At 47.3% G+C, this 22575-nt stretch overlaps 1 protein-coding gene and 1 pseudogene across 1 annotated transcript; one reads left to right on the forward strand and one right to left on the reverse strand.

The window, feature by feature from the left end:
• Positions 1 to 295: 295 nt before the first annotated feature.
• LOC141963261 (insulin receptor-like) lies at positions 296 to 6065 on the reverse strand (annotated as a pseudogene).
• A 5724-nt stretch (positions 6066 to 11789) lies between these two features.
• LOC141963262 (E3 ubiquitin-protein ligase RBBP6-like) lies at positions 11790 to 21003 on the forward strand. The gene is made up of 5 exons (XM_074912444.1): positions 11790 to 11955; positions 14838 to 14937; positions 15535 to 15571; positions 16658 to 16702; positions 20956 to 21003. Exons 1-5 carry the CDS (start codon positions 11790 to 11792, stop codon positions 21001 to 21003), a joined length of 396 nt encoding a protein of 131 aa, XP_074768545.1.
• The last annotated feature ends 1572 nt before the right edge of the window (positions 21004 to 22575 follow it).

Raw genomic sequence — 22575 nt, forward strand, 5'->3', positions numbered from 1 at the left:
ACCTGGAAGCAAAGGGAAACTCATTAGACTCCTGCCTCCCACAGCTGTTTTCTTGACTGGCAGCCAGTTTTTTCATGGCCTTCATTCTTTACCTAGGACCATTATAACTGTCAACAAAGCAGTTATTTACTGTAATACAGGTTAACTACACAGGACTACAGAAGCCAGCTAGTCACCACCCGATTTTATACAAGTTAGGACAGAAAAGAGCACATGCAGGATTTGATAGAGTAAAAAGGAAAGGGAAAGGGCAAGCACTTCTATAAAAACACTTCCGATGAATCAGATTTCATCCCTACTCAACAGCCAACTCACCTTCACTGGCATCATACTCCCCGCTTGCTACAACCTCTTCTTCCACACCTGTACAGGAATCATCAGGTTCGGAATTCACGTGATCACCACGTCCAGCTGCCGTTGCTGTTTCCGCCTGGACTGACTGCAATCTTCAAGAACTATCACAAAGTTACAGAAGACGAAGCCAGAAAGAGAAGCCATTAAAAGGCGAAAGGGGAGCAGAAGTCATCCAGCTGCCTCAGCTTGGTTCAAAATTTGAAATGTTAGGGCAGACCCGATTGGAGCCACGTCAATCTTCACCAGCAATAATTTTATTTTAGGTAGATTAAAACCAAATGGAGACAACCATTAAAAATCCAACGGAAAATTCATGCAGGGGCATCTACTGAACCACAGAGCAGCAATCTTCCACATTTTCACAAGCGGTGAGATTGCTTTTGTCAGGCAGTCTCAGGGGGTTTCACCACAGGAGCAACAATATTGTTTTATAGACATAAAATTGTTATTGTTCTATGAACACTTTGTTTTTTAAAAAAATGTCTATGTTAAGCTCTCAGCTACAGTTCTGATGATTCCTCAGTTCCTCAACTTAAGTGGCTGAAGACCTATGCTTATCTAAAAATAAGTGGAGAAGTATTTTCTGCTCTGTAAATGCAGTGATTATGATGTTTCACAGTCAGGTCATACATCTGACAAAACAGACCTGACAATCTTTCGAAACACAGAGCCCAGGGCAGGGTGACAAACACCGCTGACAACAATTCTCTCTCTTGGGACTGGCAGTATCTCCTTGTCCCAAAGAGCACAGCGAGATCAGAAAACACACAGCAGGAGCCCACCCCAGGTAATCCCACGCTTCTGACAGAACACCCGTTGTGATCTGCCCAGACCCATCCTGCAACCGAACAACCCCGGAGGAGCACTCTGCACCTTTTGCTTTCTTCTGCATATGCAATTTTCTCCGATAAATTAGTTCTGCACTGCTAATGACAGCACCGGTTAGGAGAAATCCTCTCAGATGGGTCTCCTCGGGACAAAACCAGAACAGTGCCTGTCGGTCTCCTCTCAACACCGCCCTGAGAAGGACCCTTGGAGGCACAAGAAAGGACTGAAAACCAATTCTTTCATTGCTCTACACTTGGTTTCTTGACAATTCTTTATTTGCTATAAAATTTACCTCAATAACCCCCAGGTAGATGGGGACAAATCTCTATGCAATTTAGGAAGTCGTTCCTAGCTGTAATTTTTAGGATTCAATGATTTTTCCTGTCCTTCCTTGACCTGCACCATCCCTGAATCTCAGGTAGTCTCCTGGCAGCAGAGATGATGCAGGACTGGACTAAGAAGCAAACGCTGTTACCTACTTACCATTCGGACTATCTGTCTGTACTGGATGGAGGATCTCTGTGCAAGCCCAGAGCCATGAAACCGTGTGTGCTGGATGGAAGCACACAGGAACTGTGCTAATAAAGAACCACACTATTGTCTTAGGCCAGCTCAGGACCAGATTACTAGCTTGACACACTCCATCAATAGAGCATAAGATTCTGTCCTCTAGGTTTTTAAGGTTCGTTCTTCTTCAGTAGTCCTTGCTCCACTCATCTGAGTCTAGTGGTGAAAGTGCCTAAACTGAAGTTTCTTTCACACAAGAGAGGGGTTCCAGAAGCAAACGTCTTTGAAGGCCTCAGCATTATTCAATGAACAGCACATTACTGAATGCAAACCAACAGCACATTAATTCTGAACGCAAACCAAAACAAAAGCAACACACAAGATGGTCAGAGTAACCCAGCAGAGCATCAAGCAGCAGCATTCCAATTGTTTATGCCACACAAGACTATCTTAGATGCACTGCAGTGAACTGAAAGCAATAGAAACAGAACCAAAACCTTCTGTTAAAATAAAGGAAATGCATTCTGCATCCCACAGCCGTGCAGAGGGGCTGTACTCCCCGCTCCCCTCGTCACTCTCAGGACCCTCCTCATCACTGTCCTCACTTCCAACACGCTGCTTTCCGATGGCCTGAGATCCTCCCCATTGTTCCCCTGCTGCTTGCATCCCGCTCCTTGTCTTCCTCAAGGAGACTTTCTCCTGACTCCGCCCATTTGAGCTCCCCAGGAACTTCAGGACTCTGACGCTGTACTGCTGTTGTATCTTCATCAACAATTCCAGCGTCTTCCCTCGCTGTGAGATCTGGGTTTGCCTTTTCCTCTTCATCTGCTTCAGCCTCAGAAAGGCTCGCTGCGATTTTTTGTATTATGTGCTCGGAAGATCTCGCGATGTACGGGAACAATAGAGGCGCATGAGAGATCTCGCGATGTACGGGAAGAACAGGGAACTAAAGACCTCGCGATGTGCAGAAAGGCGTATATAAAGCGATTGCACGGTTAATAAAATTGAGCAAATAGCAACCACCATATTGCCGTTTGTGCTTTTGTTCCCGCGAAGGTTTTAACCTCCTGCAAGGGTTAGCTCTGATCTGAGCGCCACATGTCTGTGGATTGGCAGGTAGAAAAAGACAGCTAATGCCTTACCACAACACTGCAACAGCCTTCTAAGGGAAATAAAGCAAGGAGGTGATACAAGGAAATGATCACCTGCTTTGCAACTTCTTTACTTATAGCAACTTATATCGACTCCTGAATATTGCTTAATAATCCTGCTTGCCCTGACTGCTCTGTGAAAGCTTACCAAGGGCTACTGTGTTCAGCCCTGGGGGACACCACTCGTGACTGGCTGCCAACTGGATTTAACTCCCTTCACCACCACTCTTTGGGCCCGGCCAGCCAGCCAGTTTTTGACTCAGCAAAGCGTGTGCCCATCCAAGCCTCGAGCAGCCGGTTTCGCCAGGAGAATGCTGTGGGAAACGGTGTCAAAGGCCTTTCTACAGTCAAGGTAAACTCCATCCACAGCCTTTCCCTCATCCAGTAAACAGGTCGCCCTTCGTAGAAGGAGATCAGGTTTGTCAGGCAGGACCTGCCTTTCCTAAACCCATGCTGACTGGGCCTGAGCATCTGGGTGTCCCGCATGTGGTGTGTGATGGTATTCAGGTTGAGCTGCTCCATCAGCTTCCTGGGTACCGACATCAAGCTGACAGGCCTGTAATTTCCCGGATCATCCTTCCATCCTTCTTATAGATGGGCATCCTCTTCAAGTGGCCCAAATGCTTTCCTATACTTCCCACTTCCTTTTCATGAGGTTAATATTGTGCAACAAATTCTAGATTGCACTAATTGAGAGACACAGCTTCTGCTTTTATCGCATAAAGCAAGATAATAGATTAAAGAAAAAGTCCACCTACCAACCCGAAATGGCTCACAGTCTTAATAACTCAAATTTTCTGGTAGTCAACTCCCAAGATCAAGAAGTTTACAGACTCCTACAAAGGTTTCATTCAGGGGGAACAGGAGAACTTGAATTTCATCATATCCTCTAGGGAACAAAGCCTATATTTCAGATATCCATCTTCATATTCCAGGAATGCAGCCCTTCGGGATTCACTAAGGGCCTGTCCGATACTGCAGATCATTTTCCTGGTCACTTCTATTTGCCTGTTCCACTTTTTTTTTCCTATTACCTTACTCCACCTCCAGATGACGCAATATGCAAGTAAAAGGCTGAGCCCACCTTTACAATTAGATTGTCAAAAACATCAGACTGCTTCAAATGGGGTATAAACAGAGAAGAATGCAAGGACAATTGGCAGGAAATCCTGTTTCAGAGGGAATTGTTCCTTCCACAAGTGGACTGAGAGACATATAGCATTCTTATTACATTAAAAATAAACGTGGAAAAAAATGCAAAATATGAAAATCATCTTTGGCAGATCTAGACTGAGGTCTAGGACACGGCATTTCCAGCGTCTTTGTTGTCTGCATTCTTCAGCAAAGACACTCTCTGCATGAACACATTGCACTGAACCAAGAACTACATTTTTACGGCAATAAAACTAAGTATGTATGTACAAAATGTTATAAAAATGTCAGCTGCAAAAGTACAAAACCTTCGGAACACACTTGGCTGCCGTAACAGCATCAGGCTAGACCCAAAAAGACTACATATTCTCTCCCTTCCGACCCAAAATGTAACATGAGTTGGCCTTAACTGAACAAATTTGCTTTTCACTAGAAATTGGCCACAAGCTGGCCCCCAGACAACCCCTTAATCCACAGAGCTACTCCCCCTGCTCCAAAAGCACAGCTAAAAAGAGGCATGCTAATACAGTTGAAGAACTGGAGTTCAGGGGTTGCAGCAGCAGCAGCTAAATTTCTGACCATACCTTCTCCCCTGAACAAAACCCCAGGTCAAAGCCCAGGTATTTCACCCTCCCCGGGACTCCTGCTGCGGGCAATCCCCACCCAGGTCCTCTCTCCTCCTTCTCCTTTTCCCTTCAGCTCTGACTTGGCTTCCAGCTTCTTGCTCTGTGCAAGCATTGCTCACTCACCCACAGGCCTTACACCTTCCTACACCAGTAATGCTTCGGTCAAAATGGAATTGCACCTGTACAGAGTTGGGCTTCTTCCATCAGACTTTTCTCTCCTGTTCTGTTGCTGCCTGCAGCAGCCTTTCAGTCAGTCTGGACTTTTAATCCCTTACCAAAACCTCAGCAGAGATACTAATACCACCTTAAATGTGACACAAGGTACCAGATACACCCAGAGTCAGTTACACTTGTGAGCTTTAGGCAGTCCCTAACGTGGCAAAGAAACCAAAGACGACATTCTTGCATACTTTATTCACATAGGTGAAAACTGATAAAACAGCCCCAACCCATAGGCCCTCTCTTCACCTGAATCATGTTAATTTTGAGCCTTGCTTTTAGGAAGCTGTGCTTAAAGGTAGCAGGTTAATAGGCACCTATTATCCCACCAATAGGTCTGACAGGTTAAAAACTGACAGCAAAACCACAGCTGACATGCACCACGCCCCAGACTCACCTCTCTGACAGCCATCGTGGGTCCAGCAGCGTTCACTGAAAATGCCATTTATCACAGTAGGTGCACGGTTGCTCTTCCCTCTCACGGCTCCTGGACACACATCTCCACACTCTTCTTTGTCATCCTTGTTGGCCACGATGTAATTATCTTCTACAGAATCTAAAATCCTTGACCAGCCCATCGTGGACAAGTCACATGATTCATTGTTCTTCTCAATCCGCACAGAGCCTCGAGTAACGTCCATCAGGTTACAGAGGCCGATCTCCTGCAGGTGAACCATCTCAAGAATGACCAGCGCCGAGTTAAAAAACAGAGGAGTTCCTCCACTCGCAGTGAGGTTGGGAAAAGTCCCTTTAAACTCGTCAGGCCACGCACACAAAAAAGAAGCAACTAGTTTATAACCATAGTCAGTTTAGGAAAGCTGAGCTCACGGAAATCTTCAGGCTTGGTTTTAAACATCAGCAAGATTTGCAAGTGCAGTTCTCCAGCGTGTTCAGCCGGGTCAGACTGTTGTGACTGTCCGTGCTTCTGCAGACTGGAAGGCAAAGAACAATGTTATTCATTTATTTAATAAAATGTAATTGGTTTAGTTTTCTAAATACACATTTCTGTCCAACCGCACCATAACACATAGCTACACTCAGAACTCACGACCAGGACCCTTTCAGTAAAGCGTGCTTCAAGTGCTAAGAAATATCCTGTGGGGAACATTCCCTGGTGGAGGATTACAAAAGAAGACTGAAGGGGTATTTCCTAATTTTTTTCTGCCATCTTGGTTTGCTGGATGTTACCTCTATCACAACAGCCGTTGTAACACCAGTTCTTAGGCATCGTTTGGTGTTTACAGAAGTAAGAGATGTCTATGCAACAGAGTCTGCTTTCTTTAGATATTGCCAGTGGCACTTCTACTCATCTCAGATTGTGCCATTAATGCCAGTGGATTAGAGGAAGTAGTTTAGAATGGCTGCAGGGAGGGGCAGAAAGGACAAGAACAATGGCTAGGAAATGGTAGTGCTGCGGCAGAGAGCGGAAGAACCTGGACGTACACACCTGCACGAGTACAGCCCACACTCTCGCCCAGACTTTGCTGACAGCAGTCATTTACTATACTGGTAGTAAAAGAATGCCCTAAGCATTCTTTTCAGATTAGGTGTTTGGGCTTTTTTGATATTATTTTCTCAAGGTTGCGAATCTCCCTGCCTTGACTATCCAGACAGCTTATTTAGTAGAACCAGAAACACCAAGACCGGCAAAGTGAACAATTACATGAAACATAAATTAGAAGGTAGACTGAATAACATGAATCCAGGCCCCAGCAAAAGGAAAAGACAGAAAGCAAAAGCTTTGAACAGGGAAATACTTTTCTAATCTCTCAGCACAGGTAAGAAACCAAGAAAGAAATTCAGGGGGCCATGCCTGTACAGCACAACCAAAGCCCCGGGGATAACCCTTTTCAACCCAAACTTCACAGAAATATACGGCTGGACCTTGAAGTTCAAGGGAGAAGCCTGTGGAAAGGCAAACCTGCTTGGCAACACAACACTGCAAAACAACCTGTCCTGTTCAGGGGAATGCTTTATTAATTATTTTTTTAAGACTGCGTCCACTTTAGGGATTCTCTTTTGGCTACAGCTGAGACAGCCCAGCCCTGCCCCTCTCCCCCCTAAGAATTTAAAGCACAGGATCGTTGCTCTGTTTGTCACCGTATGTAAAGCTCACCAACTATAAAATTATCATGCCACAGCTCCAAGAAATCACCCAGCAATAATCAGGCCGTACAAAATTGATGTGGACACAGATGTTTAATAGTGACAATTGTCTGGCTCCTCATGGTTTTACACAGACCACTGCTGTCTGGGATAAAAATAAGTTCTATGCAAATGCCTTCATGATTATTCAAAACTCTGCTCCCCTGCAATTAAAAAAAATAAATCTGGCAACACTAATACAGGATCTGAAGCAATCTTATTGCCCAGTGGGATTTTCTATCACTAGACCCAAGTCGTTTCATAAATTGCTTTCTGGAAGAAGAAGCTAATGCACACAGTGCCTCGAAGAGCAACTTTTTCAAAGTGGGAAAGGAAATCTGATGACCAATTACCAGCAACCTCTTTGCCCCATGAAAAGCTGCAGCCAGACTGGAAGTAAGCCAGAAAGCTGTCTTGATGCACATCCCAACCGTGGGCTAAAAGAACTGGGAAGCAACAGATTCAGTTTAAGTACTCTAAATAGCTAATTGTCAATAATTAAGACAGGAATTTCCAAGGAAGCAAGTGTGTGACAGGGCAGGCCAGTGGTTTCTTCATGAAAGGAGAAACAACAGAAGGGCAAATAAAACTCAATCACTGAAATTCGATGTACAGGACACCGGTACAGCTGAAGCTACCTGATAAATGCAAAATCCAACATCTTGCTTCTTATTTACTGCTTGCTGAGCACACAGGCCACATACAGCAAGCTAAGGTGGTCCCACGGCCCAACGGCCGTGTCCCAGGATAAACTACTACCTGGAGTAATCGGACTGTGCACAGCTGACCTGAAGGAAAGGTCAAAAAATACAGCTCAGCTCTACAGACTAAGAATTACTTCCGAGAGTAAAAGCTCTAGGCTTTTATTGTGGCTTAAGGCCACAAAATGCATCTATACACTAAGCATAATTACCCGAGTCTTTCACCATTTTCACTAGAATTAGGTAAATCACTAGAAACTGGCCACAAGCTGGCCCCCAGACAACCCCTTAATCCACAGAGCTCCCCTGCTCCAAGACGCAGCTAAAAGGAGGCAAGTGAAGCTTGGGAGTAAACAGCAAAGCATCCTGAAGGGTTAAATCATCATATAAATCTACCAGAGCTGGAAGCACACAGCCACAATCCATCAGCTGTCTGCATCTTAGAAATATTTCTGTATTTTTCACCAGCTCTCAAACAGAATGCATTATTTGTCATTAGTGCTGCCAGCGCAGACCAAACAGGAGGTTCTACGCGTCCTGGCAAATCGGGATGTGACCCGAGTTGTTCAAACTCTGCTGCTTTCAAAGCTGAGCAACAGCAACGTAATAAACTGGCACCTTGTCTGCTGGGCTTCAGGGGTTCCAGCACTGGGGGCTCCTGCACAAGGCCTCTTCATGGAAGGCAATGGCAGAGGCCAGCCTCAGCCTGGAACAGAAACTGAGGAGAAATTTAAAGCAAATTAGGGTGGGTTTTGTGTTTGTGGTGTTGGTTTGGTTTTTTGGGTTGGTTTTTTGGTTGTTTTTTTTTTTTTTTTCTGAAATAAACAATAGAACAAAAGGCTAATAGAATTCTAAATGTACAAAGATTAAAAGGGTTTATACAGATTTTTCCACAGTGAGAGAAAATTGCACTTGAGAATTACTTTTCATGTTTGACTTTAGTTTGGCTTTTAAGTGATGAATACCACCATGGTATCGGAGCTTTTTTTAACCACCTCAAGGATCAAGGAGAAGAGTAAAGAGTTAAGAACATTTGAAAGAAAATCTGCTTTTGTTGCAGCGTCCTCATGCGTTCTCATGCTGAGTTCCACTCAGCAGTTTGTAACTTCTGTTCATGCAGAAGCTGCTTAAGCCACCCCATCAAGTTATTGTTACCAAGACAGCAAGAAGCAGTTCTAAGCAAAGCAATAAGTGGTTTTCTGTTGGAGAACGGCTTGCAGAGAGCAAGGCCATGGGTCTCTGCAGGAGCTGGTCACAGCCACCTGAGGTAAACAGAGGAAATAACCAGGGTACAGTTATGCTAACAACAGACTGTTATGTTAACAAAGAGAGAAACTGAGGTACACAATGGCCTTGATGGTAAAACAACCTTGGGAAAGGAGGCAGGCCAGAAGAGGGAAGATGTTGTGACATACCTGAAATGCCACAAGGGGCTGGGATATTATAATGTAGCCTTTTACATGTATCCAATAGATTTGTGAGTAGTATGCATGGTTATTGTAGAGTGCTTATATAAGGGGTGACTTCTTTCAATAAAGTTGAAGCTTGCTCTATCATTCACATTGAATCGGCTGCTTGCTTCCTCCGCCCGCAGCAGTTTTCCACAACTTCTCTTGATAGTATTGCTTCTGCAGGGGCAGGGGAATTAATCAACAATTCAGTATGAAGGCTATGCAGGTGTGATCCCAGAAGAGGGAGACCAAAGTTGAGCAGTCAATTAGAATGCAGACAACCTGGTCACAAAAAATACATAAATCAGCTTTCAGGAAAACCCAGATCTCAAATCGATTCTCCAGTAGGAGGCCCAAAACTATTGCTGGCCAAACTACTGGCAAAATCGTTACTAAACATAAATGCCCCAATTTCAGCAGAAACAGGCCCCATGTCCAGCAGCACAGCATTGTTCTGCCAGAGAGGAAACACTCCTCCATCCCTAGTTACCAAGTGACTCAAAGTAACTTAAAAAAAACCACCATTACAGACACGTTTCATCAGAGCCCCAAGAAAAAAAGTTGCAAGGCTTGCTTTTTATAAACAAACCAACAAAAAAATCCCAAGATGCCAAAGCCTCTTGAACAAACTCGTTTGGTACCAACCTTAAAGTACTGAATGAAGAAACTGGATCGGATGTCAAAGGTTGGTTTTCAAGACAGAGTCTAACCAGGGGAACTTAAGCCCTGTTTCCAGTAAAGCATGTGGGTACCAAACCTTAACGACTCCCTGCTTCAGAGCTCTGGCCATCACGGAAGACCAGAATAAGGCAGCACTGCACAGAAAGATCACAAACCATTTAAGCTGTTCGTCAATCCCGCATTTTTATAGCGTTCACTGCCTACTTGAATAAGCAAATTATTTAAGAACAATTACACTCACTTCGGTCAAGTCAAAAGCTTTGCAATTCTGTGTTAGGCTCACTTTCAGAAGTGGTGTTGGGGAACTGGAAACAGGGCTTTGGGGTGTGTCTGGGGATAAGTGCTGAGAGAGGAAAACATCCTGTCAAGTGGCAGGTTAGTAGAAGCTGTAGGACAGCTTCTAGCCACTGGAGCGAGAGTTTAATGAGCACTCAACAATCCAATGGTGACATATCAACTTTTAAACTCCGGTTTTCCACCTCAGCCGTTTAGGTCTGAGCAGTGAGGCACAGGGAGACATGGACCCCCAAGTGAGCCTGTCGATAAACCTCCAGCCCCTGCGGTCACACCTCACTCCGCTGCCTCCCCTCTCTCAGCGCTCCAGGCCGCGCTGCCGCGCTGCGGGCAAACCTCTCCCGGGGCCGCTGCCTTTCGTGCCGAAGGCCCCTGGAACCCCCCAGCCCGGCCTCGGCAGCCGGGTTCGCTGTTCCCTCCCGCTCTCCTCCTTACTCCAAGGCAGAAGCCGAGTCCCGGCGGGTCAGGAGGCGCCGGCGGGTCCCTCCTCAGGCGACCCGGGGGGAGCTGCCGCCCGTGCCGGTACCGCGCCAGCTCCCACCGCGGCCGCCCCCCCCCGGCCACAAAGGCCCGAAGCGCGGCGGGGCCGCCCCGCGCCGCCCGCCCCGGCCCCTCCCGCCGCGGGGCCGCCGCCGCCCGGGCCCCGCCGCCCGCCTCGGCCGCGCCCCCGGCCCCGACTCACCGGCCCCGCGGCTCCGGCCGCCCCGGGCCGCCGGCGCCACGGCCACGGGCAGCGCCGCCGCCGCTCCCGGGCCCGGCCCGCGCCGCTGGACCGGCCCCGGCTTCGCATCGGCGGTGACAGACCCGGAGAAAGGCGCCGCGGCGGCCCCTTTAGAGCGACCGGCCCCGACCGGCCCCGGCCCCGGCGGGGAACAAGGGGCTGCCCCGTCAGCGGGGAGCGGGGCGGCGGCAGAGGGGACGTGGGGCCTGGCTCGGCACCCTGAGACGTCCCCTCCCGTCCCCGCCCGGCAGCTCCGGCAGCCGAGGCCACAGGGCAAAGCCCGCTGCCTCTGCCCCAGGCTGCCTTGCCCTGGGGGCTGCTGGCAGGAGGGGACAGCGGGTGGTGACAGCCTGGGGGGGACAGGAGGTCGGGCCCTGACGGGCACGGGGCTGTTGGGAGGGACCCCACAGGCCTAGGGGCTGGCGGGAGGGAGCTGATGCTGCGTGGTGAAGGCCTGGACAGTGACAGGGGGGACACCACAGGCCATGGGGGTGGCAGAACTCCAGGCAGGGACAGCCCCGGGGGTGGCAGAACACCGGCCTTGTGTCACCATGGGCCGGGTCATAATGCCGCGGGGTGGGCGTGGCAGTGCCGTGGCCGTCTGTGGCGACTCGTTGCCGTGGCAGTGGTGGTGGCAGGTCGCAGTCTGTGCTGCTGGTGGCCAGGAAGCCCCTCGGTGGATCGCTGGGGCAGCAGCACCCGATTCGCCACAGCGAGCCTGGGAGCGCTGCCCGTGAGAGAGGGAGCGGAGGCTGAGCCGGGGCCGCGGGGCCTCTCCCATCGCCCATCTGCTGGCCCGGGCTGCCAGGAGGAGCCGGGTGGGCGCTGCCGCCGCAGCCCAGCTCCATCGCTGAGGGTCCCGGGCTGGAGGCTTTGCAGGGGCGGGGGCCAGGGGCTGGCAGATACCACCTGCCGCGCACGGCAGACGCTGTCAGGAGCAGGCGTCGCCAGGACCAGCCATGCCGTGCGTCCATTACCAGTTCTTCTCCCAGCTGCGCCGCGACACGGTCACCTTCAGCGGCCTCCACATCTCCGTCGGCAACCTGAAGCGCGAGATCATGGGCCGCCAGAAGCTGAAGGCGGCCAACTGTGATCTGCGGGTCACCAACGCCGAGACCGGAGAAGGTGCGTGGGGGCGGCGGGCGCGGGGCCTCGGGCACTGCCCGGCTGGCGGCGCCCGCGGCCTGCGGGACCACACGCTGCTCTCTGGGGCTTGTCCCCACGTGCCGTGAGTCAGCCCGGGGCCTGACCCGCCGGCGTACGCGGAACCGGCGCCAGCAATTTGGTGGGTTGGGAAGGGACCGTGCGATTCGGCCACCGTCGGTGGCTGTGGCGTTTGTGGGGACCTCACAGAGCCGTTCCGATCTGTTTGTGAGACAGGGAGCTGGGCGTAGAAGACTTCCTGCTCGATGTGCAATGGGTAGTGCTTGCCGAAGCCCCCCCTGTAGCCACTTACTGGCCATCACTGGCAGTAAAACAAGCTTTGTGCTAGGAGGGAGTAGGAATCAACGATGGTGTTGGCTCCAGGTTTGTTGAACATTTCTGTTGGAGCTCTGCTTGGAGAACTGTCAAAAGTAGCCCTCTTGAGTGTGATGTCACTGCTCAGCCTGCAGATGTGGAGTCGTGGCCAGGCAGAGTGACACTGCTTCGCAGCTCCTGGTACCTGCCAAGGCTCTGCTAGGGGATGCTGCTGCCTGCGGGGAACAGGTTCCTGCTGGCAGATGCCAGTTTTGTCTGAGAGCTGTTAGGCTAAGCTGGCAGCTGTTAAAGAGCAAACAGAAATTTCCAAGGACTTCAGGAATAATGCTCCGGTTTTAGTCCTTTCCTATTTAAAAACAAAAAAGTTAACTTTTAAGTCGACATTGTTTGACTTCACCAGATTTCATCATTGACACCAATTTCATCACCAAAATGAACTCAATGAGTTGAGGTGAAGGAAAATCAAATGTATCAAAGCCAACAGGTGCCAGGTCCCTGCACAGAACTACCTCGGCAGCGTACTCCGCTGTTTGTAAACCCTCTTCCACAAATTCTCTGCCTCGGTGACCAAGCTAGTGGGAGGATACTTCAAGTCCCCCCCACAGATATGTGCCGTGATACGTGCCCTGTGCAAATAAAGCCTTTACCTCACCAGGTTATTGTCACTCTTCAGTTTTCAGCTGATCCATTTAAATGCGTACTGATTGACCTGTAAGGGGAATTCATTTTTCTATCAGTCTGCTGTTAGATGGCTGGAGGTCTCCTCCCTGTGCACTTCACCAGTGGATGGAAAACAAGCATGCATCTCTCTCTATATATATCTCTGCATGCAAGGACAGTGTGTTCAGAAGGCAGATGTCAATGGTTCTCTTCTAATGGTCAAAGAATTGCCACAAAATACAAAAAGAGGACCCCCTTCCCTTTTTGCCTCATACACCTGTTGTGCATGTCCCAGCTGACCTCTGCAGGCTTGCAGAACTGGCGAATAAGCGCACTGGTTGCTGTCCTCATACACACAGCCTCCCTCGCGGAGAGGTGCTGCCACCTGCAATCTTCTGCAGACCCAGCACAACCCTCAGCGGGGCACAGGCCTAGCAAACTCCTGCCTTTTTGTGAGGCCACTGTTGCTTATCCTGTGCCTCTGAAATCTCAGTCCAGTGGTTTGTGATCTGGACCAGAAAGAGCACTCTGTATGACTCCGCTCAGCAGGTGGAAACAGCTGCTTTGGGCTTCCAGAGCTGCCGCTGGCATCACGTCCCCGTTGCTTGTCAGCCTCAGTGGTGTTTGAGCTCCTCCGACATCAGAAAGTCCCGGCGCAGGCCTGTCTTGACAGGTGGCTGCGTGATGGTGAGATTCCCCATTTGAGCAGAGCTCTAGGCGTTGGTTTCAGGGCATGACTTCTGTAAAAGCTTCGGGTTCTGTCATTAGTAGTACTTTCACAGCAACTTTGGCTTTCGGGCCATCGTTCTGATTTGGCCTCCAGAGGTGAGGGCTTTTAGTAGTTAGGACTGGAGGCAGGTGACAGGGAATGGCTGCTGATGGCGCTTTAAAACATTTAGTCCTATCCAGCTTGTGTAAGTACAATATATAAACCCTTCTCATGGAGACGTCTTTAAGTTTGAAGCTTACTCATGGAGAGATCTTCACATTTGAGGCCTACTCAGTCCGAGTGTCTCAGGTAGCTCCTCCTCTTCAAAAGAGGGACACGGTGTAAGCCATGGCAAAGCATGGAGACCCTCAGGCACACACTGGTTTCAAAAGGCTTTTCAGAAGGCTTGTCTTTGTAATTGATTTGAGTCTCTCTGCTCTGCAAAAAGTGAATTGAAAGAATTCACGTCCCTTTGCCTTATTCAAACTGGATGACTAGCTTAAGAGAGGAGAGACCCCTTTAGTTGGAGCCCGTTCTGCCCTGCCTGTGAAAGCAAGCTCAAAACCCCCTCCGGTTTCTGTGATCCAAACTCTAGCCCTGCCAGTCCCATTTCCATGTGAGGGTACAGCGCTGAGCAGCTGTCAGTGTGGCTGTCGATGGATGAAGCTCCGAGGAGCAGAGAGATGGCGGCTCCTTCTGTGTTCTGTCAGTCCCCAGCACTCGCGGCACGGGGGAATGGTTTTTAGTGAACAGCTCGGAAAGCAACGGGGCAGAGTTTTCGTGCTTTAGCCAAGTGCCTGCTTAGTTGCAGGGCAAGCTGGTCAGACTTTCGAATCTGGTTTATGCGGGTGAGACTTTGCTGTGGTTTGTTTCTCTCCACAGATCTCTTGGGTTTGTAGCCCAGCAGAAGCAAAAGCAACTTAGGGCAGGTCAGGAAAGAACCTCATGCATGAGCACACTCTCCTTTAGGGACCTCTGAGACCATTTTGCTGCTGGCATCCAAACTGTTTGAAAAGAGTGGAAAAGGTTTTGCTGCTGGTGCTTGATATAAAATTTTGCTTTCCTGTCTGTGAAGGGATTCTCTCAAGTGCTATGTAATTACATCTTAATATTCTTACAAACTGACTCATGTTTTCTTCTGTATTGGTGTTGTTTTCAGAATACACAGATGCCAATGCTCTCATTCCTAAGAACTCCTCGGTAATTGTTAGAAGAGTCCCTGTTAGAGGAGTTAAAACTACCAGCAAAACACCAGTTATGTAAGTACCCGTAAAGCACTGCAGTCTCTGTCAGGGGTTGCAGTCTCTTAGCCTTTTCTGTGGAGATTAGTTTAGAGAGGCACTCGGCTTGCATCGATCTTCTTTCTCGTGCTTTTATAGGAAAGACAGATACGCATGTTCCCATCTCAGAAGAGTCTGTTTGTCAGTGTTTGACTGTGTCTTGCATTTGGGGGAGGCGGGGTGGGGTATGGCAGGTATTCTTATGCCTCCAATCTGGCTTTTTTGCATCCTGGCTCTAGAGGAAAGGGCAACAGTCGCTAATGTGATGGTTGATTGTTTAAGAGCACAAAGCTGTAGCACAGACTTCATCGTTTTGATACTTACACAGCAGAGACAAAATGTCTGAGGACTTCCTCTGGCACTGTTGTGTTCTAGAGCTGTAAGTCTTACAGTAATTGCTGACAAACTACAAATGGGATCTGGGATTTGATTTATGCGTACAAATACATTTCCACATGCAGCACACTATCAGAACAGAATGTCTTGAAGTTTAGGTTTCAGAATCTGCTTTCACTGCTTTTGGCTGGGTGCAAGTGCTTTGTTCTAAGTTCTCATCCCCTTTATTTCTTCTTCTAGAACTCCAACCGAGCCAGCGAGTGGAACATCCAGAGCAGTATGTACAAACACAATCTCACACTTTTTTCCTACACATTGCACGTCATTCTAAACAATGTAGCCTCCTATTAATCTCCCAAACATGAAGTTAATCTGTTTTGCTGTGAGACATAGTGTATGTTGTAGAGACCCTGTGTTTGATTCACAGCACAGTGAACACTGAGTAATGCCATCATTTGCACAGTTCTAATGTGAATATTGGTATTTGTGCCTAGTGAGGCATTGTGTTTCATACTGAATATGCTGGAATATTTCCTGGATGACTTTGTGTTATACAGATAATGTAGGATAGTTTCTAGGTCATGTAGGTTCAAGGTTTGCACAATTCAATTGGTGCTGTGTTCTACACCTCTCTGTCTAGAGCTGGTGTGTTTGTATAGGCTGTCGTGTGTTCTTGGTTTCTTGCAATTAAAATTGTTTGGAGCGTATTTTTTGCCATTTTCGCATTGTATCACTTAGCTTTTGTTTATAAGTACTTTCTTTGCCTAACAGTTTTGGAAGATGTTGTCAAAACGCACTGAGAAACCGTTGTTGTGCCACTTGGTACTTTTTCTTACTTTTGACTTGGTGGTTCCTAGAAATCCCAAAATCAACATATCCCCTAGGTTTTGAGGACAGTTCTGTGCAGCTAAGAATCCTTCCCGTGTCCTGAAATACTTGAGTATTTGTTCCTAAAGCTGTATGACTGAAGTGATGTTGTTTGGCCCCCTCTGAGTACATGAAGGTCTCTATCAGATTGCTGTGAGTTTAAATGTTGTTGGTACCCAAAGTGGTATTCCAAAGTTGTGCATTTGATCTTTCCCCTTTATCCGATGAAATGGTTTAGTTTCACAGTTTGTCTGCAAATGCAAATATCTAAACCCCAGCAGACTGAGTTTAGCTGCTTCTCATGAACCACGTAGGCCCTCTGAAGCGGTCATAGCTTTGGACTTTGTTTTGAACCAGTACAATTACATTCCGTTGGAAATGACTCTTTCCATGACACACGGAGGTTATAGTGCAGACTTTCAGACTGCAGTAGAGGTTAACTTCTGCTATGTTTTGATTGTACAACTTGAATATGTGTTTAATTTTTTGTGAACAGATTGAGGACTCTTCTGCAGCCATTCCTCTGGCCCAGCTCATTAAGGTATGTGTCTATTCTTGTCAAAGGCTTAAACACACCACCCACCCACCCCCAACAAAAAATCCCACTTGCTTCATATGTTTAAATCTTGTACGGTGATGTATAACTGGGTAACTGTTATAATGGGAATAAAACTTACTTTTTAATCATTTACAGTATTGGTTTTAACTTTAAGATGTGTGTATATATTTCCATAGTGTCCCGTAAAGAGTAGTTCCCAGTTTGGGAAGATAGCAGGGGAGTCCCTCAACGTAATGTTGCGCTATAGCTCACCTTCAAGACACAAAGCAGCAGCACTTCAGGAGCTGTTTACTGTTTCTCAGACCTCTTGTTAATTTTGTGTTGGAGACTGACATAATTTTCGCAGAAGAATTTAACTGGCTGCAAGTCATGGACATTTCAGGGGGGGCTTGCACCAGCCAAAATAGAAACGTTTCTGTAGCACGGGCAATTGCGTGGCTACTGTTGGTTTCTAGTCACTGCAGTTATAGATCCACTCTCGGAAAGCTGCACAGTTTCATAACTTGTAGTCTGTGGAGAGCGGACAACACAACCTAATTTGTTTGAACGCAGACTGTGTAAATTGTGTAAATGTGCCTCATTGTTTGCGGGAATATACCAATGTGTGAGTGCAGTGTGTTAGCAGAGGTGACCTTCTGAAGGTGTTGTAATGCCAGGGTTTGCTATGGAACTGCTTGTGTTTTCTTCTCAACAATGTGTGACTTTGTCTGGGAAAGCACTAGTGGCTGCACTTTGTGAAAAGGCAAAGTGCGAGCCAATTCAATTACTCGTCTTAAAGAATAGAGGAGGCGGGGCCTAATGCAGAGGAGCTAGTTCTTTCTTCTGAAAATAAAGGCTGGCGTTCCTTTCCAAGAGAGAGAGATCTCTTCCCACTCTCTTCTTCCCTCTCCCACTGCAGAATTAAATTGTGTACATTTGGGGAAAAAAACCCAACGGTTACTTTGGAAAGTAGTCACCAGAAGAAACTGGTCTCTGTTAGTGCTGTCCCTAAACACGTCCTTGGTTCTGTAAACTCATGTGAAGTTTGACTCTACAATGTGAGAAACTGGCCAAGTGCAGGGGACATGCAGTTTGGGCTGCCTACAGCGCATGATGGACAAATTTCTACTGCAAAGAATCTTTTGTCTTGCTGAGGAGTTATAAAAATCTTGATTCCTCTCAATGCTTCTGTGTCTGAAGCTGAATTTCAGCAAGCAAAAGCAACTTCCCCAACTCATAAGTTGTATGTCTTTTTAACGCTGCAAAATATAAACACTGATACTTGCACACATCTGTCTCAATTGAATGTACAGTGGAGATTTTCTCCTTCCAATACTCTGGAGCTCAAGAATCCGTTTAAAACTAGTAGATAATGTAATTCTTTCTACACATAGCTTCAGTCCACTTGGAAGACATTTGGGCTGGTTACACAAGTCTTTCTGTAAGGTACAAACAGAGCCTCAGGATTTGAGTGCCCAAAAATGCTCCTTCCAAGCAGGTTCACAGGCCCAGAGACACCGTGTGATGGCGTAAGGGCTCCCCAGAACATCTCTGGGACAGCTCTGGCTCACACAAGCAGTTGCTTTTGTGCAACCCCAGCTCCTGCCGGGCTGCCTTTTACAGGGTTGGGTGAGTCTTTGTCTGGGGAGTTAAATGGGCTTCTAATGTGCGTGTCCCATAATTACCCGTTAAACAGACCGGCAGTCTGGCTGAAGCCAACGCTTCCGAAGAAGATAAAATACAAGCCATGATGACCCAGTCTTGCTGTCAGTACGATCCAGTCAAGTAAGTGTTGGCAAAGTCCTGTCTGTTCTGTGAAGACTGTGGAGACATTGCAGAGATGGTTGTTGGAACAAGAGAGATGCATGCATACCATTTTCTTTTTCTCCCCAAACCCTTTTAGTTACGTGAAGAAACCCCTGGCTACACCTCCACCATCCTATGTTTGCTTTCGCTGCGGAAAACCTGGCCACTATATAAAGAACTGTCCAACAAATGGGGTAAGATTGTGGGGGGCTTCTGGTGACACTTGGTTTTTAATTGTTTTACCTTGGCAGTTACACAGCAATTACATGGACCCCCTATGAGGAATTGTTTCTCTTGGGCTGAAATACAGAGGTTGTATGGCAGTGGTGCAAAGCCCTTCAAAATTCCAGGGAAAGCTGGAGATTTCAATGGGAAATTTTCTTTCTTTGAGGTCACAGACATTACATATGTCCATAGATCTTTCTCGGTGAACTTTAATGCATATTTTATATACTTCATTGTTACTGCAAGGGTTTTTTTGGTCTTAACTCTTTTTAATGACAGTTTGCATTTTTTAGTATTTTGTAGGAAAAAATGACATTTCTCTTGGCCCCAACTATTGAATATTTGCATGTTATAATTACACAAGTCTCTGGGTGAGTATTCATGCCATTTAAGGTTACTCACTGAACGCACGGGCATCAGCTCCGAATTCAACCTTCGTGTGTAGATGGGGAATATCAGTTTCCCCAGTGGCCGATCCAGAGCCCTGCATTCAGCTCTCCCTCTGAACTGCCCTTTGGAGGAGGAGGGGGTTTGTGCCTCTCCTCTGAGGGGACGGTGAGCTGAGGGATATTTCACCCTTCAGGACCCTGAAGTTAAGCCAAAGAATATCAACTGAGCTCAGAACACTGCTCGGGCCTTTGGAGCATGCTGGCTGTATTCATTTGGGAAAAAGAGTATTTCAGTCGAGCAGCCCTTGGGCTAGCTAAAAGGAGAGGATTAAAGCTTTTGCTGCTTAAAATAGTGGTTGAAATGCCATTTTAAGTGTGGGTCTTGAGATATGTCTGCATTTCTTTTCTTAACAGGACAGTAATTTTCAGTCTGTTCGCAGACTTCGAAAGAGCACGGGAATTCCCAGGAGTTTCATGGTGGAGGTGGAAGATCCCAATATGAAGGGTGCGATGCTGACACCGACTGGAAGATATGCCATCCCAATTATTAATGCGTGAGTATGGAATTAGCTGGTCTGACCAAAAAGTGAAGGAGGGAAGCCAAGTGTCCATGTCTGAGTGGCAACGCCACCGAGCTGGCCAGCATCTGTAATTATGGGGGAAGAAGCACTGTCGTTGTATCTTCACCTTAAAATCTGTGATGATTTCTAATATTAAAATGGGGCAGTCCTGCTGTTCAGGCCCCTGAACGCTGGGTAAGCTTTTGGTATGCTAAGAACCCCTATTTCTGCAAAACATCTCTGTCGTGTTTACGGTGGCATCATTCTTTTTGAAAGCTCCTTCTGCTCCTGTTTTGTCTTTGTAAGGCTTCTTGCAGAATTTAACAAACAGCTGTTGGACTGAGATCCCCTCCCCCTCTGCCGTTTGCCCAATCCCATGTGTGAAGCAGAGGGATGTTTTCCTGTTGCTGTAAGCTAAGAAAACACTGGTGTGTGCTGACAAGGGTGGCTGTTTTAAAATGCACTTGGGAGCACCTCTGTTTTTCTGTCATGCATCTCCTTTTGCAGAAGCTGTAACATAGATTTCCGCCATTTATAAAACATGATTAGGCGGAGACTGACTTTATCCTGAGCCTGCGATTCACATTCACCCTCTGGTGAAAGGAGACGTGGGATTCATTTCACCCGGTCTCTAGCTGTCAGAAAATGATTTCTGTAGTCTGAGCTAATTTCTTAGTTGATCCAATGAAGGGAAGAGCTCTGCAGAAGGAAAATTGTTCTCCCCTCCCTTTTCTAGTGCTCTGGCTATAGGAAAGTATTTTAAACTAAATGCCTGCATTTTTGAAGGCTAATTTGGAGTGAGAATGCCACCTACTGTCTTCACTGGATAAAATGAAAAGTTTGGGAAAGTTCTCCTTTACCCATCTGTAACTTTTTTTCTTTTTCCTTCCCCACCCCCCTCCAGGGAAGCGTATGCCAGAGGAAAGAAGGAGAAGCATCCCTTTCTACCTGAGGAGCCGTCCTCTTCCTCCCTCTCCTCCTCCTTAGACAATCGTGTTCCAGAAGAGCTGTTATGTTTCATTTGTAAAGAAATCATGGTGGATGCAGTTATTATCCCCTGCTGCGGAAACAGTTTCTGTGATGAGTGTAAGTGTTACTCCCATGTTTGTCAATTCAAAACATCACACCTGATCTTCTGGAAGCAGAAAGATTGTAACATTCCTTTCTTACCAGCTCTGTTTACTACTTAAGTATACCCCAAATAGGAAAGGACTCTTCTTGTAGTCAGGAAAAAAATAAGGCAGAAGGCGTTTTTCCCTTTCTATGCATCATCTAGTTAAACCCTCTTTACATGCGGAAGGATGAGCACGAGAAGAGTGCGTAATGGTGCAGCTGATTGCAGTATTCGCTATCAAATGCATTTAGTTTGTGCACAGTCCTTTCTCTCATACAAAACTCTAGAGCCAGTGCTGGTGACTTGCTGTGGTCTGCAGCAAATGGCTCGTTAGGCATTTAATCCACATTCTTCTCCAGGGGAGAGCTGGTTAAAACTATCAGAACTTGAACCTACTCATGGGTTTTGGAGATGTGTCTTATTCATTAACCTTGAGGTTGGTGACTTCTCACTCTGCTGGACAGTGGAGAACAGACTAGTCAAAACATCAAGACACGGCCTACTCTACATCTTCAAATGTTACAGTAGTGAAATATCAAAGCTGGGCAGCTATTTCCTGCATCCTCGAAATTTTTTACACTGCTGAACATTGCATGCTCTCAGTTCTCAACTTCGTGCTCTCAATTCAGCACCATATTCACCCATTAACCATCTACAGGCTTTTAGAACTGAATAGAACCCCCAAAATTTCCTTAGTTTAGCTAAAACCTGTTGTGATGATTCTGATTATACCCAGGTGTTAGAACAGCATTGCTGGACTCTGAGGAACATACGTGCCCATCGTGTCATCAGGCAGATGTTTCTCCTGATACTTTAGTTGCCAACAAGTTCCTACGCCAGGTAATGCGGTGACTTTTAGAAAAACTCTAAGAAAAGTCTGGTCAGTCAATTAGCTGAAAGGGAAGAAAATATTAATTTACATCTCCTTAAACAAGGCTAAATGGAATAAGGCTAAATTTACTTTGCAAATACATTACCTGCTGTTACAGATGCTGACAACTCTTGAGAGACAACCTGGCAAACTCAGCTCACACTTGTGTTTAACAGGATTGACTCGGTTTCAAATTGAGTGTTAACACTGGAGAGCTTTACGTACAGATAGTCTGAGTTACCAATCCGTAGCCCCAGTGCGCAGTGGGATGTGTGCATATATCACAGAAGGGTTTGGCTTGGAAGGGACCTTAAAGCCCATCCAGTCCCAGCCCCTGCCCCGGGCAGGGACACCGTCCACTAGCCCAGGCTGCCCAAAGCCCCGTCCAACCTGGCCTTGAACCCTGCCAGGGAGGGGGCAGCCACAGCTGCTCTGGGCAACCTGTGCCAGGGCCTCACCCCCCTCACAGGGAAGAATTTCTCCCTTAGATCTAATCGGAATATATCTGTATGTTGGTTTGTTTTAGGAAGGACAGTATGTATGGGAATACACCAGTAATTTTACTCTGTGGAGACTTCTGTTCATCAAGCTGCTGAAGGTTCATGTTACCTCTTTGTAAATGTTTTTCTGCCTCTAGGCTGTGAACAACTTCAGAAATGGCACTGGTTATGCACAGATTATCCAGAGGCAGCAGCAGCAGCCACCAGCACCTCCACCAGCACCCGTGGCTCCTGCTGCGCTGGTGGCTGCCATGGAACGTACTCGACCTTCCCCGCTGTCGGTCCGTGGTTTGTGGGAAGAGAAGGTAGGTTTTCTCTCACCATATGCAGTGATTCTTGTGTTTGGGTAGAGCTTATTTTCCAACTGTTTGCACCAATTCACAAGGGCTATCAGGATCCTGGACTGGGACA

This window comes from Athene noctua, chromosome 8 (assembly GCF_965140245.1).
Source record: "Athene noctua chromosome 8, bAthNoc1.hap1.1, whole genome shotgun sequence".
Taxonomy (NCBI): Eukaryota; Metazoa; Chordata; class Aves; order Strigiformes; family Strigidae; genus Athene; species Athene noctua.